Here is a 14,654-nt window from a genome sequence, read left to right as displayed (position 1 = left end):
GTAAGAATCCGCCTTCCAACGCAAGGGATGCAGGTTTGATCCCCGGATGGGGAACTGAGATCGCACATGCTGCAGTGCAACTAAGCCTGTGCGCCACAACTACCGAGACTGCATGCTCTGGAGCCTGTGTGCCACAACTAGAGAGAAGCCTGCACGCTGCAACTAGGGAAGCCCGTGCACTGCAGCAAAAGATCCCACATGCCGCAACGAAGATCCCACGTGCTGCAACTAAGACCCGACACAGCCAAGTAAGTAAGTAAGTAAATAAATATATTTTTAAAAAACTTGCTAAAAAAAAAGATATGGGGTTTAAGTGAATACTGTAATGTTTCTACTTTTAATATCACTGCATACATACAAGAACAAACAACTTATGAAATCATTCTCAAAGTTTTAATTAAAATCCATATAGCATTTAACATGTATAGATGTTTAAACTCAGTGATTCATATATTTTAAAATCCTTTTGCACATTTTGAGGCTAACTTCATGCTAGAAATCTACAAATGTACAGCTTAACACAAAAATACATTCGGAGTCCATTCCAATGCAAGTTTAAAACACTTTAATTGCAGACAATGTAAAGATATTTAAAAAACAAAAACTACAAAATGAGCACATAAAAGTCTTCCCTTTTGAACTTTTAATAAAATACTGCTCTGTATAAGATCTAATGAAAAATTCCAGTTACTTATAAAATACTTATGTGAGGAAAGAAAGGAATTAAGATATATGAGTTATACTTACTTACATTGTGTAAAAGAACAAAACGTTGGAACACTTTGATGGCACAGTACACTATCTACTACTCATATATCAAAATAGATGAAAACACTCAAAGAAGCAACTGGGTGCAGGCAAAAGAAAATGTACGACACTTCAGGCAAAAAAAAAGCCCCCAAGCTCCAAAACAAACAAAAAAGTCCTTTAACTGTAAGGGAAAGAAAGGAATAAGAGAACTTAAAGCAAACTGAGGACCAAATTCTCATTCTTATTACTTTATGAGAAAACAGTATGAGGATTTGCCTCAAATTACTAAAACATCTACAGAAATTTAATTATTTGGCCTGGGCAATTAAATAGTATACCAATTGCTGAAATAACAGCAATAGGTGTACTGTTGAAAAATACCTAATTTTTACAGGTAAAACTTTATGTAAAACTTTATCTGTTGGAAACCAGAGTCTCCATCATGAATTGCACTTGAGATGGCTGAATGCGACTGAGCAAGGCATTACTGCTGGTTCACTGACACACACACACACACACACACACACACAAACACAAAAAGCAGCTATGGATTGGTGATATTCTTAACTACGAAAACTATTTTATACCTGTTTTTTCTCTCCCTCTAAACAAAGGATCAGTGGTGTTGGATTGAAGTCAGTGAAACTTCCCCCTGCCCCCGTTCTGTCTGTCTCGACGCTGTCTCATACTGCTCCCTGGCAGAAGATGGAGTGGTCTGATGGAAATCTGAACCAGCTCTGTCTGAAACATATTCATTTCTGGAATTTTAAGCATTATCCTAACTAGGAAAGGAAGCTCCTGCAAAAAAAACAACACTGTTTCACTGACAAAACTTATAACACTGCCAGTTTGAGTTCTATCACTGTCTCTAAAAAAAAAAGGGAATTTCTGTGATTCATTTCTTTTTAAAGGTTGAGAATGTCTGTCATGGTCGTTTCTCTCCAATAAATTAATTCTTCTCCACAGTAAAAACACAATTTGGAAGCAAGATGGTACTAAGAAATATAGCAAACTCAAAAAGCTGGGAGATTGTACACAGTTGCTTTAAAAAAGAGGCTCTGGGGCTTCCCTGGTGGCACAGTGGTTGAGAGTCTGCCTGCCGATGCAGGGGACGCGGGTTCGTGCCCCTGTCCGGGAGGATCCCACATGCCGCGGAGCGGCTGGGCCCATGAGCCATGGCCGCTGAGCCTGCGTGTCCGGAGCCTGTGCTCTGCAACAGGAGAGGCCACAACAGTATGAGGCCCGCGTAACGCAAAAAAAAAAAAAAAAAAAAAAAAAAAAAAAAGAGGCTCTGGACAATGAGATGAAGCATATTACAATGAACTTCAATGGACAGCTGGGCAGTCCTAGCTATCTTAAAGGTAAAAATTAGACAATCACTATGAAAATGTATGATTTATTAATACAAATAAAACAGATGATTTAAAAGTGAGTGAATACTAATAGGTATAAAATAGATAATAAGAACCTGCTGTATAGCACAGGGAACTCCACTTTGCTGTACAGTAGAAACTAACACAACGTTGTAAAACAACTATACTCCAATTAAAAGAAAAAAGATCATAAAAAAACAGTGAGTGAATAAAAAAGACCCTGCAACATATATATTTTCTTGAGCTAGAAAGATATAGTCTAAAAATGCAGAGTTGGATAGGTCTTATTTAACTGTTTCCTTCTTCCAACTGCCTCCCTCTCTGACCCCTCCCCCCAAAACCTAGATTAGTTTGAAAAATATCAGTCTAAAACCAAAGCAAGTACCTGATTATAGAAAAGGAAATAAAAAACAAAAAACCTGCATCAGGAGTTTTTCATCTCTCCCACCAACAGGAAAAAAAAAAGATCTCCTTATCTTTTTAGTTCTAAAACAACTACTTATCCCTCTGAACAAGCAAGGAAAGTCTTAAACTGAAACCAAGATACACACAGAGGTGAAATTAATTTTTCAGGCAACTGAGTCTCAGACGTTTAAGATGCGAGTCTACACGATGTTTCAATTAATACAGTCTATCTGTAAAATTATAAAGCTCAGGTAATGTAGGAAATGGTGAAAACAATGAGACTAAAGGACCAATCTTCAAAATTCACTTAATTTGCTCAAAAAAAAGAAAAAAAACTTTATTGAACAAGGATATTTAGAACTAATGTTTCAGCGAGGAGAAGAAGGTTTAAATAGATTTAACTACTCTTATTACATGGAACATGAAGCATTTTGGGGAATCTCCTCCTCTGTGCCCTGTACAGCCCATGGTTTCCACAGAAAGGCCACAACAGATTCAACAGTTGAATGGGCATATTTCTAAACTTTGGGGTATTCTGAGTCTGCACCATCCAAAAAAAGGAAAAACTGTAAGTTTCCCAGTCTATTAGTGGATCTAGTCTCCTCAAGATTGTCATGAGATAAAAACAGTCTCTGCCTCTTAGATCCTCCCCAGAGAGGGCACATCTACTGTTCTCAGGCCCACATTTAGAATAGGTGTACAAGGTGAAGAGAATATAGATGAATGCCTGACACTATCTAGTCATTATGGAGCTCTCTCCCATTTTAATCTCTCTTTAGTCTTGACTTTTAGAATAATACATTTTTTAAAAAGAGAAGAATGAAAAGAAAGCACTTTTACTGCCTATTCACCTCGAATTGTCAGCTTGCTTTGCTTGAATACTGAGGAAACATCCTTATATGGGTTCAGTGGCACTGTGCTTACCGAAATTTCTCTTGGAGTTTTCAGAAGATGGCACGTGCTCCTTCTTCTGGGCTTTAAAAAAGATGTGGGGGCTTCCCTGGTGGCGCAGTGGTTGAGAGTCTGCCTGCCGATGCAGGGGACACGGGTTCGTGCTCCGGTCCGGGAAGATCCCACATGCCGCGGAGCGGCTGGGCCCGTGAGCCATGGCCGCTGAGCCTGCGCGTCCAGAGCCTGTGCTACGCGACGGGAGAGGCCACAACGGTGAGACCCGCGTACCGCAAAAAAAAAAAAAAAAAGAAGTGGGCTGTACACTCTTTATAGAGTGGTCACAGAGCAATGATGAGTGAGGCAATTCTTGAATGCTTGAGTTTGTAAAGTTACATAAGGTGAAAAATATTATACACTTTAAAGTAGTAAGAGGTTGACATAATCTTATTGTCACAATTGAACTTTTTTGTATTGTATGCCCCAAATAGATGTTCCCTTAAAAAAAAAACAAAAGTTCGTGAGGCAATAAGGACCAACACGGAGAAGTACTGGAGCCTCGTGACTCAGGATCCCATGACAGAGACACAAATATTCCCCAAAAAGGAAATTCTGGGAGCCAATGAACATCTGCATCTAGGAAAATTAATAGAAAATAAAATCACAGAAACTCACATGACTGTGATAAATGACAGATAATGAACACTTTTCTCTTACACTAAAGGCACGACTAATATACAAATATCCTACTAGCATTTAGAGAAACTCTAACATTTAGCAGTTAGAGAAGGAAATCCATTTAATTCAATACTAGCATTTTCAAAAACAAACAGACTCAGACTCATGGCAGAGTTTTCAATGAGCCAAATGAAACTAAATATAATAATCAGTTCCATACAAAGATGGTTGCTCCTACTTTTAAAAAAGTATGATAACTTACTTCCTTAAAAATACAAGCATATCACAAAAATGAAAGCACAAACATATATATAAAAACTCAGGCCCTGGTACCACTGAGACATTTTCATAAACTCTAAAATAATTTCAACAGCTACAGCTTGAACAATACACACCCACACGTGACATGCAAAGACAAAACGCCAGAGTCCCTGGGCAGTTCAGCATAAAGCTAAAAATATGGAACGAGAATGAGACGGGCACTTGTCATATAAATAATGTACAGTATACACTGATGGTACCTGTGCACACCTTGGAATTTTTGAAAAATTTAGAATTTCATCAGTTCCAGGAAGCACTACACATGGACTAACAATGGAGCTCTCATGTATGTTTAAGTAAGCAGGTAAAAAGCTATACAAATTGATAACACAATTTATTTTAATTAACATGATTAATATTTTGTACTTTATTCTATTAGAAGATTAATTTGTAATCATTATACCCTGTAGATTTTGAAACAATTTTATTAGAAATTACTAATGCTGGTTCTTGAATAATCTAAAAAATTGTAATTATTTACTCAAATCTAGATTGCTGTTTATAATTCTAAGCAGTTAAATGAAATATTCTGATCAGTATTCTGAAGTTGCTTTGGTACAAAATTGAGAATAAAGCAAAACTGGCAGCACCACCACAAGTGTGATCACTTCACAGCAGGTCCAAAGGACCCTCAGATATAATAAAACATAAGTTAAAATACCTATAAATAAGAGCCATTCTCCTGACACTTCTGTTACATCATTAAAAAGAGAAATAAAATCCACATTCAGTAAATTATACTTGAGGCCCAATTTTCATGCTCCATTTAATTATCCCTCAATGATAGTGTAAAAAATGTTTATAATTATTGCAATATGATATCTAATTCATAGTTTAGGATGCTTCTAATGATGAGGTCAATGGTTAGAGTGGTACATTTGAATGCTTAGTCCGTTGATATTATTTGAACACAAGGTTGAATTTAGTCTTTTTTTTACAGCTTTATTGAGGTATAATTGATGTAAAACAAATTGCACATACTTAAGATGCACAATTTGATGTATAGTCTTTTAAATAGCATGAAAAGTGCCTGACAACTAAAAATTTTAAAAATTTTAATTGAAATATATTGTTTTAAAATAGTACACTGTAATTTTTTATGACACACAGATATAGATTTATAAAAAGGCGGGAGGAAAGGAATGAAATTAATTTAATTCCAAGTACCAAATTTATTCAGAAGGTTTAGAAACTCCAAAATTGACAGCCAGTTTTCTTGATTTTCTTCTTGAGGAGCTTGGTGTTGACTTATGGTGAGACATACTATGGCCTGGGGAGGCAGCTTCAACTTGAAAAGGAGACGCAAGTTGAGAAATCTGAGAGGACTTTAAGGAAGCTGATAAACTCTCCTGTGGAATCACTTTGGTGACATCAGAAGATGCTGACTGGCTAGTCTGAAGTAGGGTGGCTTGACAACTCTGGGCATCCTTGTTCTCGAAATTCTTTTTGTTTGCAACCCTTTTTTTAGTTACCTTTGAGGAATAAAAGCATCATTAATTAACAATGCAGACCAAAAAAGCTAGTGTCAGAAAATACCATAAACCATGCTGCTAATACTTGTCAATCACTGCTGACTTGTGACTTCCACTTATAACCTCCAAACCAGACTTTAGAAATTCAAGGAATATGGTTACAAATAAAATATTAAAAAATTATCCATAACTTAAATATAAAGAAAATTGATATTCCTGATTTTAAATCCCTTTGTTCTAGAAAAGGATGTTATTACTTGTTGCAATTATTATTATCTATTAGAACACAAACTCAGACAGCAGGGAACAGGTCAGACTGGTCACCACTGGTCAAAATATATTCTCAGTACCCAGACCAGTACTGAATGGACTTCTAGTTGGCACTGAATAATTACTGAATAAACAAAATTTTATCAATGGTCTTTGAGCAGTGAGAAACTAATTCTGTTAAAAAAATATAATAATTCTCTTTCAGGTCTCACCTGTAGAGGTATGAACTGATTGTGCACACCAGCTGGCATTCCTCCAGCCATGGGTATGGTCCCAGCATATGAAGTATGATGGAAGGGCTTCCCAGGAACTGGCACTGGTGGTCCCCATGGCATTGAGCCAAAGAGATGAGATGATGAGGGCATTATATTAGCTGTTAAAAATTATGGAAAAGCTGTTTTAGTAAAATGGTATCATAAAAGCCTTGAAATTTAAGACCTCCTTCTGCTACCCTTTTTTGGCTTTTTTCTCTTTGGCAAAGGGCATATACACCTAACTTCTGATTACCCTTGCTTACAACGTTCAACCTCAGGAGCCCCTTAAGGACTGTGAATCATCTACAGAAGTCAGCTTATCATTATGCTGTCTGGCCTACGAAGGCCAACAGTACCATACACTGATATAAGCTTTAGGAGTATTTGTAATAATATTTAAAAAAATAATAGAAGGGTCATGAAACTGTCCCTTGGGGGAGAAAAGCCAGGGCACGAAGAGAGAAATATTAAGAATCTTACCTGCCCCCAGTGCTAAGTTGCTTCCATAGTGATCCCAGCCTACAAAAAAACCAAAAAAGCTCAAGTCTTGAAATCTGATCACTTTCATATAACATGTAGAATCTTTTTCCCTATTCTAATATTTGTAATTCAAGAATTTTTTAAAAAATTTACATTTTCTTATTAAAAGCACATTGCATCAGTGGCTCCCAAGACTGATTTGTGTATCTGAATCACATAGGGAGCTTATGAAATACAGATTCCTGGGCAAGGCTCCAGACCTAGTACATCAGACTCTGAGGGGTCCAGTAATCTGTACTGTCAATAAGCTCTACAGGTGATTCTTCCACAGTCAGCACCAGTGCAACATTTGGGAACTACTGCATTAAACAATGACAGTCGAGACACCAGCACGTTGCCACCAAAGAAGGTATGTGCTGTGCTCAAACCTTCTTTTTAAAGAGATGAAAAGGCAGCCAGAATTATAAGACAGTATAGCTTAACTAAAACTCAGCTACTTAAAAAATGTTTGGATCAGGAGAGAAGAATCGTAATATATTTCAATGTTATGAATTACACATGTAAAAATTCCAGGATAAAGAACAGTTTTAATACGAAACACACTAGTAAGATTTAGAAAATTATGTGCAAGTTTGGTGGCAGTTATAAGACTAAGAAGATCTATTTAAAAGATGCTATAGTAATCTTATGCATAGGTCAACTCAACCATTTCCCAAAACCACTGTCCTAAATATAAAATATATTTTTCTCCATTGGGACCCTTTCATACCATAAAGTGGAAATCTATAAAATAACTTTAAAATCTTAATCTGATGCATAAGTTGTTTTCTCCTGATTAACATTCAAATCTCGTGGCTTTTATATCATATATTATTATTGGAATACTGGATAGCACAAAACCAAAAGAACTCCAATTAAGCTTTAAAATTCTTGGTAGGTATGAATACACTAATAAACATGATATAATAATGAACGTAAACATAATAATCAAGCTATAAAATATCGATAATAAATGGGAAAACAATCATTCCTTTTAGATAATATATTCTCATAAGACAAATCCTTTTTGAGAGAAGCTTGTGGGTAGAACTTTAGGTAACCTGCATGAACTAATTACTTAAAATTAATTGATATATAGTTGCTGGATTCATTTTTGAAAGTGAAAAAGCAGTTAAATTAGATTTTCCAGGTTATAGTGGACTTACTACCTTGAGCTATATGAAAATTTCAGATCCACTGTGTTATAAAAATTTTATGACTACACATTGTTTATACAGGCAAAGGAATGCCAGTGTAGTACAGTAACAAAATTGTGGGCTTTGTAATTAGATGTATTTGCTTTTGAACGCTACTACTGCTACTTAGTAACTTATGACCTTAGACAAACTGCATTTTTAAACAAATCAAAGTAAAGATAATTATACACATACATATCATAATAAAAAGGGTTTTCAACATAATATAGCAGTCATCCAGTCCATCCCAGGTTTAACTGTTTATTTCCAAACTGTTCAATAATTTGCTTATACTGCTAGTTGATTTTTCAATTTTAGGCATTTTTAGACTTCCTGTTATGATAGATCAAAATTCAGTTCTTTTATACCACCCCTCAATACTTACCCTGTCCTCCCAATGTAAGTATATTACAATGTTTGTTTAAAATTATGATCAGTGTTTATGATATGTGACTGTATAAATATTATTACTGCAAAGCCAAGTAGGGTACTCTAATTATGTTTTTTTTTTTTTTGTAAAACTTAAAAAAATTTCTTTTAAGAGTAATTATCTTTTAAAAGCTCTTTAGTCTTCTATGTACCTATCCTCAATGTGAGAGAATATTAAGAAACATACATAGAGTGAGTGCAAAATCCCCTCCGGTCTTCATTTCCCTAATCACCAAGGGCAGTTTCTTTCAAATCCACAGCTTCTTATTCCCTTCATCTCTGTTTTTTCTTCCCACACCTCCCCCAACTCCCTACAACTACACCCCCACCCCCCCTCCCTGTGTTTTTGATGTCTACCTTAAACCCAAATTCATGCGTTGGCAGCTACTGGGCTGCCCAAAACAGAGAACAGTCCTACTCTATCTAGCCACACTAGAGACTGTAGGAGGGCAAATGGTATTTTTAGATGAACCTGCAGGCTCTGGTTTCAGGCTTTACTTCTCACAACTCCTTAAATTACCTAAACATTTAGGTAATTTTTTTGTTTCCTCAAAATGATGCTTCATAAAAGAACTTTCTAAAAACAATATAATTCAATAACAAATATTGAGAAGAGCAAAATATCTCACCAGTAGGTTGGGGAAAAACTGGAGGAATGGTTCTAGGTGGTACAGCAGGAGGATAACTTGGAAATATTGGTGGAGGCAAAGGGAAATTCACTCCTAAGGAGCCCTATGGAAGTATTTAAAAGTTATAAAACAATGCAACAAAAACATCCAGAGGGATTAATTAAAGATTTAGTAGAGAATTCATGGACAGTTCTCACCAATTGTTGTAAAGCAAAAAGTGCAGCTTGTTCCTTGGCTTCATTTTCAGAATGGCACTGTGGCCCATGTACCAGTAAGCCGTTAGATAATTTTACCCGGCAAACTGTCATTGTCTAAAAAAAAGAACATGAATGGTTATGAAGTTATCTGTCCAGGAAGTCGACCTCCTCCTCCAAAGCTTAGTTTAAACAAATGGAATAATTTCATCTAACATTTTGTAAAAAAAAGTTTAAGAATTCAAAAAAGGACTATCCGCTTAAGTTCTGGGTTATGACGCAAAAACTTTACAATTGTTGCCTTATCTTTCAATGTTTACAAAGTTAAAATGATCTCTAAGCTAGCTGAGGACCAAGCATCATAATGTCAATGAAAGCCAGCAAAACTTTCTTTTTTATATCTCGGATCAGGAAGCTAGGTTTTCTACTTGTTTTGTATGTAAGATTTTACTGGAACACAGCCAAGCCCACTCTTATGTATCACCTATGGCTGTTTTCATACTGTAATTGTAGAGGTGAGTAGTTGTGACAGAGACCATATGGCCCACAAAGCCTAAAATATTTACTCTCTGGCCATTTATAGAAAAAATCTGCTGACCCCTGCTTTCCACCATCCTTTAAATAGCACATACTTCGCTAATATGAATTAACTGCTAAAATTTAAAAGACTCAGAGGTTCTGACTGATTTTGTATTTAAATTTAAATGATAACTCTTTACAGTATGCGCTTTTCTTTTATAAAAAAGATTTTTTTAAAATGTTACTTTTTAAAAGGTAGCCATTTTTATGTAGCATTATTAGTTTAATCATGCTTTCTGCTTTAGGTGAGAATGTGTCAAGAATCTGGATGCAAAAAGGAGAAAACAGCCTTCCTGCCGTGGTTCTCAAGGTGCAGTGTGGGGATCCTGGAGGTCCCTGAGCCCCTTTCTGGGGATCCTTGAGGTTCAAACTATTTTTATTATAATATGAAAATTCTATTTGCCCTTTTCACTCTCCTTTTCTCATAAGTATACAGAGAACAAAAAGTTCATTGATATAATTTCAGATTCTACATTGCACTAACTTTTAAGAAAATACCATGTTTTAAAGTAGTATCAAAGAACATCCACAGTTATATGAAAAGGCTATTAAAATTTTCTTCCTTTTTCCAACTATTTGTGTGAGGCCAGATTTTCTTCATATATTTCAACCAAAACCACGTATTACAAGAGATTGATAGTAAGAAGCAGATATGAGAATCTAGCTTCTCTATTCAGCTAGAAGATGGATAAGACTTGCAAAAATGTAGAGCAATGTGACTCTTCTCATTAAATTTTTTTCAGTCATTTTAAATTAACAACATTAAAATTTTTTTTTTCAGTTTTAATTTTTAATTTGGTAAATATAACACAAGTAAACAAAAGTTCTTTGGGGTCCTCAAAAAAAAGATGGGGAGTTTCTGAGACCAAAAAGTTTGAAAACTGCTGCTGGGGACCAAAATCCCTAGCTCTATCAGTCTGCAGAATCTTGCGAGGCTACCTGCTGCCCAGCTTCCTCTATCAGTTTCTCTGAGGGGTCTGGTTATGCATAAATGGAAGACCCAGGGTGAGAGGTATTAATCTATGCTGCTCATAAAGTCAAAAAAATTAGCTCCACTGTATTATTTCTAGCCAAAGATTTTCAGTCAACTTATTTAAGCTCAGTGTTCAATAACTTATGTAAATGGAAGAACAGTAATAAACAATACCTGTGGTGTTCTCAGAAAGGAGAAATCTGGTTGTGGCATTCCAACAAGGGAACAAATTCGAGAAAGTTCAGTTACTGGTGTGGACACAGGAGGAATCTGGCTGGCAGCAGGCCAGCACACATTGTCCACAGACTGAACGCTATGGTACTCACTAGCACTGTGAGGCTTGTTCATATAAGATGCTGTCAAAAAAGAGAAAAGGACATATCCACATTAAATGATATCTCAAACTATGCAATTATGGCAGGGCTTTACAGAATAGCAAGGAGGACATTGTTAAAAGTGAGAAGAGGAATCTCCCATGAAGCAAATGTAAGAACTATTTAGTTTTGCCTAAAATGACTAAATTCAATGAAGATTTTAGATGATTATAATTAATTACTGATATATAATTAAGACAAAGATTTAAAAATATGAGTAGATGACTGCCAAAAATTAGCATTGTGAGAGATTAATGACTACATAGTTATTTACAGGCAAAATCTAAACATGCAAATGGCTTTCTTGAGCTGATTTACAATTAATTCTTAAGTTCTGAGGCTTTAGCTTCAGTTTTCTCAAAATTCCATCCTACTTTCTGAGACACATGGATGAATGTTTTTTTTGCTCTAAAATAATGCTTCTCAAAAGTTTTTCTGAAATTAAGTCTTTTAAGTGCCTTTATTATGATTTAAAAATTCTGAAAGTTCACATTCTTTATAATCAACAAACTCACCAACAGAACAGAAAGCACACCCCAGTAAAGAATGAATATAAACCTCTTACTGTTATAGATTTAAAAAAAGTTAAGTGGCTTGCCTGAAGTCACACATTAGTTCTGTTACATGAGCTGGATTCTGAGTTCTTGACTCTAAGGTAGATGATATTTTTCACTATACTGAAGTATAGTAAAAGTTACTTGTTTTTGACAGTGGGACCATATTTATCCAATATTGTTTTTAAATTTTATTTTGCTCTATTTCAAGAGCATATCTGTCCCTATGATAAATAGTTTCCTGATAGTTACTGGAATTTAAAATTATTTATCCCAATACTCAGTGGAGTATAAATGAAGTTAGACTCTGATTTTGATACTTAATAAACTCAGATTAGCTTATTTCAAAATGTTTTTTACCTCTTTGAGAAACTTCTGTCCCCAACCTACTTTTGCATGAGTCATTTTTCCTGGTAGGTTTTGCAGATAATTACACAGTCAAAATATTAAAGTACACAGGGGACGCAGAAGGTAGGGGTAATGATGGACATCTACTGAAATCCAGCTATGTGCCAGATGTTACGCTATAGGCTTCTTAGACTTAAGGTAAGTGCCCACTTTCCAGTGTGTGCCTCCATTAATTATTTTAAATTGATTTTATAGCTTCTTCTATTTTTATGTTGGTCAAGTTATTTTAACGTAATACTAATATCAATTATTCGCACCTATGATGTGTCAGACACAGTGCTAACTGCTTTATATATGTCATACAATTATCACAACCATCATTTGCAATGTCATTTTACAGATAAAAGAATATATAGAAAAGTTAAATAATGTATTTAAGTTACATAATCATTTTTAAATTACTGAGAAAAAGCTAAAATGTGAAAACCTTTCCAGGTTTGGGATCTCCAGAATGAGTATCTGTAGTAGTATAATTTAAGTAGTCACAAGGAGGGACTTTCCTGGTGGTGCAGTGCTTAAGAATCTGCCTTCCAATGCAGGGGATGCCGGTTCGATCCCTGGTCAGGGAACTAGATCATCACATGCATGGAGCCTGCTGGTCGCAACTAAGGAACACATGTGCCACAACTAAGGAGCCCGCCTGCCGCAATTAAGACCCGGTGCAACCAAAATAAATAATAAAATAAAATAAATAAAATTAAATTAAAAAAATAAACTTATTAAAAAAAGAAATATTAAAAAAAAACGTAGTCACAAGAAGACATTTAGGGACTGCAGATCTACTGGTTACATAGTTACATTGTTATATAAATGACACAAGTATAAAATTATACTCTTATTTGTTACTCTTAATTATACTTAATTATCTTTAAAAATCACATGATTAAAAAATAAATGAACTGAATTTTTGAAGTGATTGGTTATTAGTACTAGTACTTAGCTTACTTACTTAATTTCTTACTTTGTTTAGGCTGTGAGGAAGATCCATATTCATCTCTTCTATTGGAGGAAACAGTGACTTCATTACCAAATTGTTTCATCTCATTCTTATGGTCCACAGTGTCAGAGCCATCAATTTTTAGAATTTCTTTAAGCATCCGAGTTCCCTTCTGTTTTGAAAATGATTGGTATGGAGATAGTGGGGATATGGGAGAAAAGTTAAAAGCTACAGACCTTACTGATGTTTCTTTTAATAAGTTCCATTGTTAAAAATTAAGATGATAACTACATTCAGATAGAGAATAAGGAAAAGAGAGTTGAAAAAAAAATTCACATTTCCTGGCAAAGAAACAATACTTATCATTCTGCTTAACTTTTGACCAAATTGTCTAGTGGCAATGTTTGAAAAGCAAGGGAGCTATGGTGGCTAAATTGCCCAGGGCAGTCCGATCTTTCTCACAGGATGACAATAATAATGCCACACACCAGTCTACATAAGAGAAAGTGTTTTAACTGTTGCACAGGGTATGTATGGCTAACAGTAATGAAATTACCAGAGTGTACAAGCTCTTACAAAATACGAACCATAGCAAATGACTGTGGTGACAAATGTTTTTCGCTTGGAGGCTCTTCATGATGAGATGACTGTACTTCATTTTCTTTGGAGATATTCAAGGATGCTAAGAAGTTCTCAATTCCAGGATTAGGCTAAAAGAATAAATATTTTGTGCATGAAGATGAAAGTACAAGGGCACGAAAATAGCTGAGAGTTTTATGTACAAAAATGATCATTTAATTTTCACTCAGTGTTCTTCCCAGGTGTTAAAGTTTGGGAAGAGAACTTGAATAAACCAGTCTTTTAGCTTATCAATGGCATTTGGATAACTAGTTTCAACCTTTCGGTTTTCTGAGACTTCTGCACTCTAATTTCTCTTCAAAAGCTTAACATTACATTTGGCAGCCCTTCAAATGCCTGTAAGAGAGTAAGAATGAGTTTTTGTGTAAATAAAATTATAATTCCGACTTAATGGTATTCTAAATAAATTGCTGCAAACTTTTTATTGTGTTATTTTCTCTTTTATACCATGAGAAAAAAAGGGGGCCCATAAACTTGATGAGGAGAAAAATTCCATCTTTATTTTCATTAATTTCTAAATGAGACTTAGTATTCCCTTCAGTTATGAGTGTAGGCAATAAAACACAATGGTGGTGATTCTAATGGTATTTCAATATTACTGGTTTTCTTTCAAATCTTATGTATTTTACTGTAGCATTAAAACTATTATTCTGAGAAAGAGTCCATAGGCTTCACCAAAGAGGTCCATGATACAAAGAGTTTACAAACCCCTTCTCTAGAAGAAAGGAAATTATAGCATAAGAGTTGCAGAAAGAGATGACTCTGGAAGTCATGCAATTCAACCCTTTATTGGTATCTAAAAATTAATGGGC

The 14,654-nt window shown here is 35.2% G+C and overlaps 1 protein-coding gene across 4 annotated transcripts in view; it reads right to left on the bottom strand.

Moving 5' to 3' along the window:
• Window positions 1-379: 379 nt before the first annotated feature.
• Window positions 380-14,654, bottom strand: part of XRN1 (5'-3' exoribonuclease 1) — a 102,061-nt gene continuing 87,786 nt past the window's right edge. Inside the window, exons 35-43 of one of the 4 annotated variants that reach the window (XM_081235690.1) lie at window positions 13,791-13,913; window positions 13,216-13,375; window positions 11,105-11,286; window positions 9,382-9,495; window positions 9,185-9,287; window positions 6,892-6,930; window positions 6,370-6,530; window positions 5,583-5,887; window positions 380-4,052 (exon numbers count right to left, since the gene is read on the bottom strand). In XM_081235690.1, coding sequence (XP_081091816.1) covers window positions 5,588-5,887; window positions 6,370-6,530; window positions 6,892-6,930; window positions 9,185-9,287; window positions 9,382-9,495; window positions 11,105-11,286; window positions 13,216-13,375; window positions 13,791-13,913 — 1,182 coding nt within the window. In that variant the 3' untranslated portion in view covers window positions 380-4,052; window positions 5,583-5,587. The other 3 variants (XM_081235691.1, XM_081235692.1, XM_081235693.1) reach the window with 3 other exon arrangements.

Source organism: Mesoplodon bidens (genome assembly GCF_964165515.1).
Source record: "Mesoplodon bidens genome assembly, chromosome: 5".
NCBI lineage: Eukaryota > Metazoa > Chordata > Mammalia > Artiodactyla > Ziphiidae > Mesoplodon > Mesoplodon bidens.
This window is presented reverse-complemented; position numbering and strand designations above follow the sequence as displayed.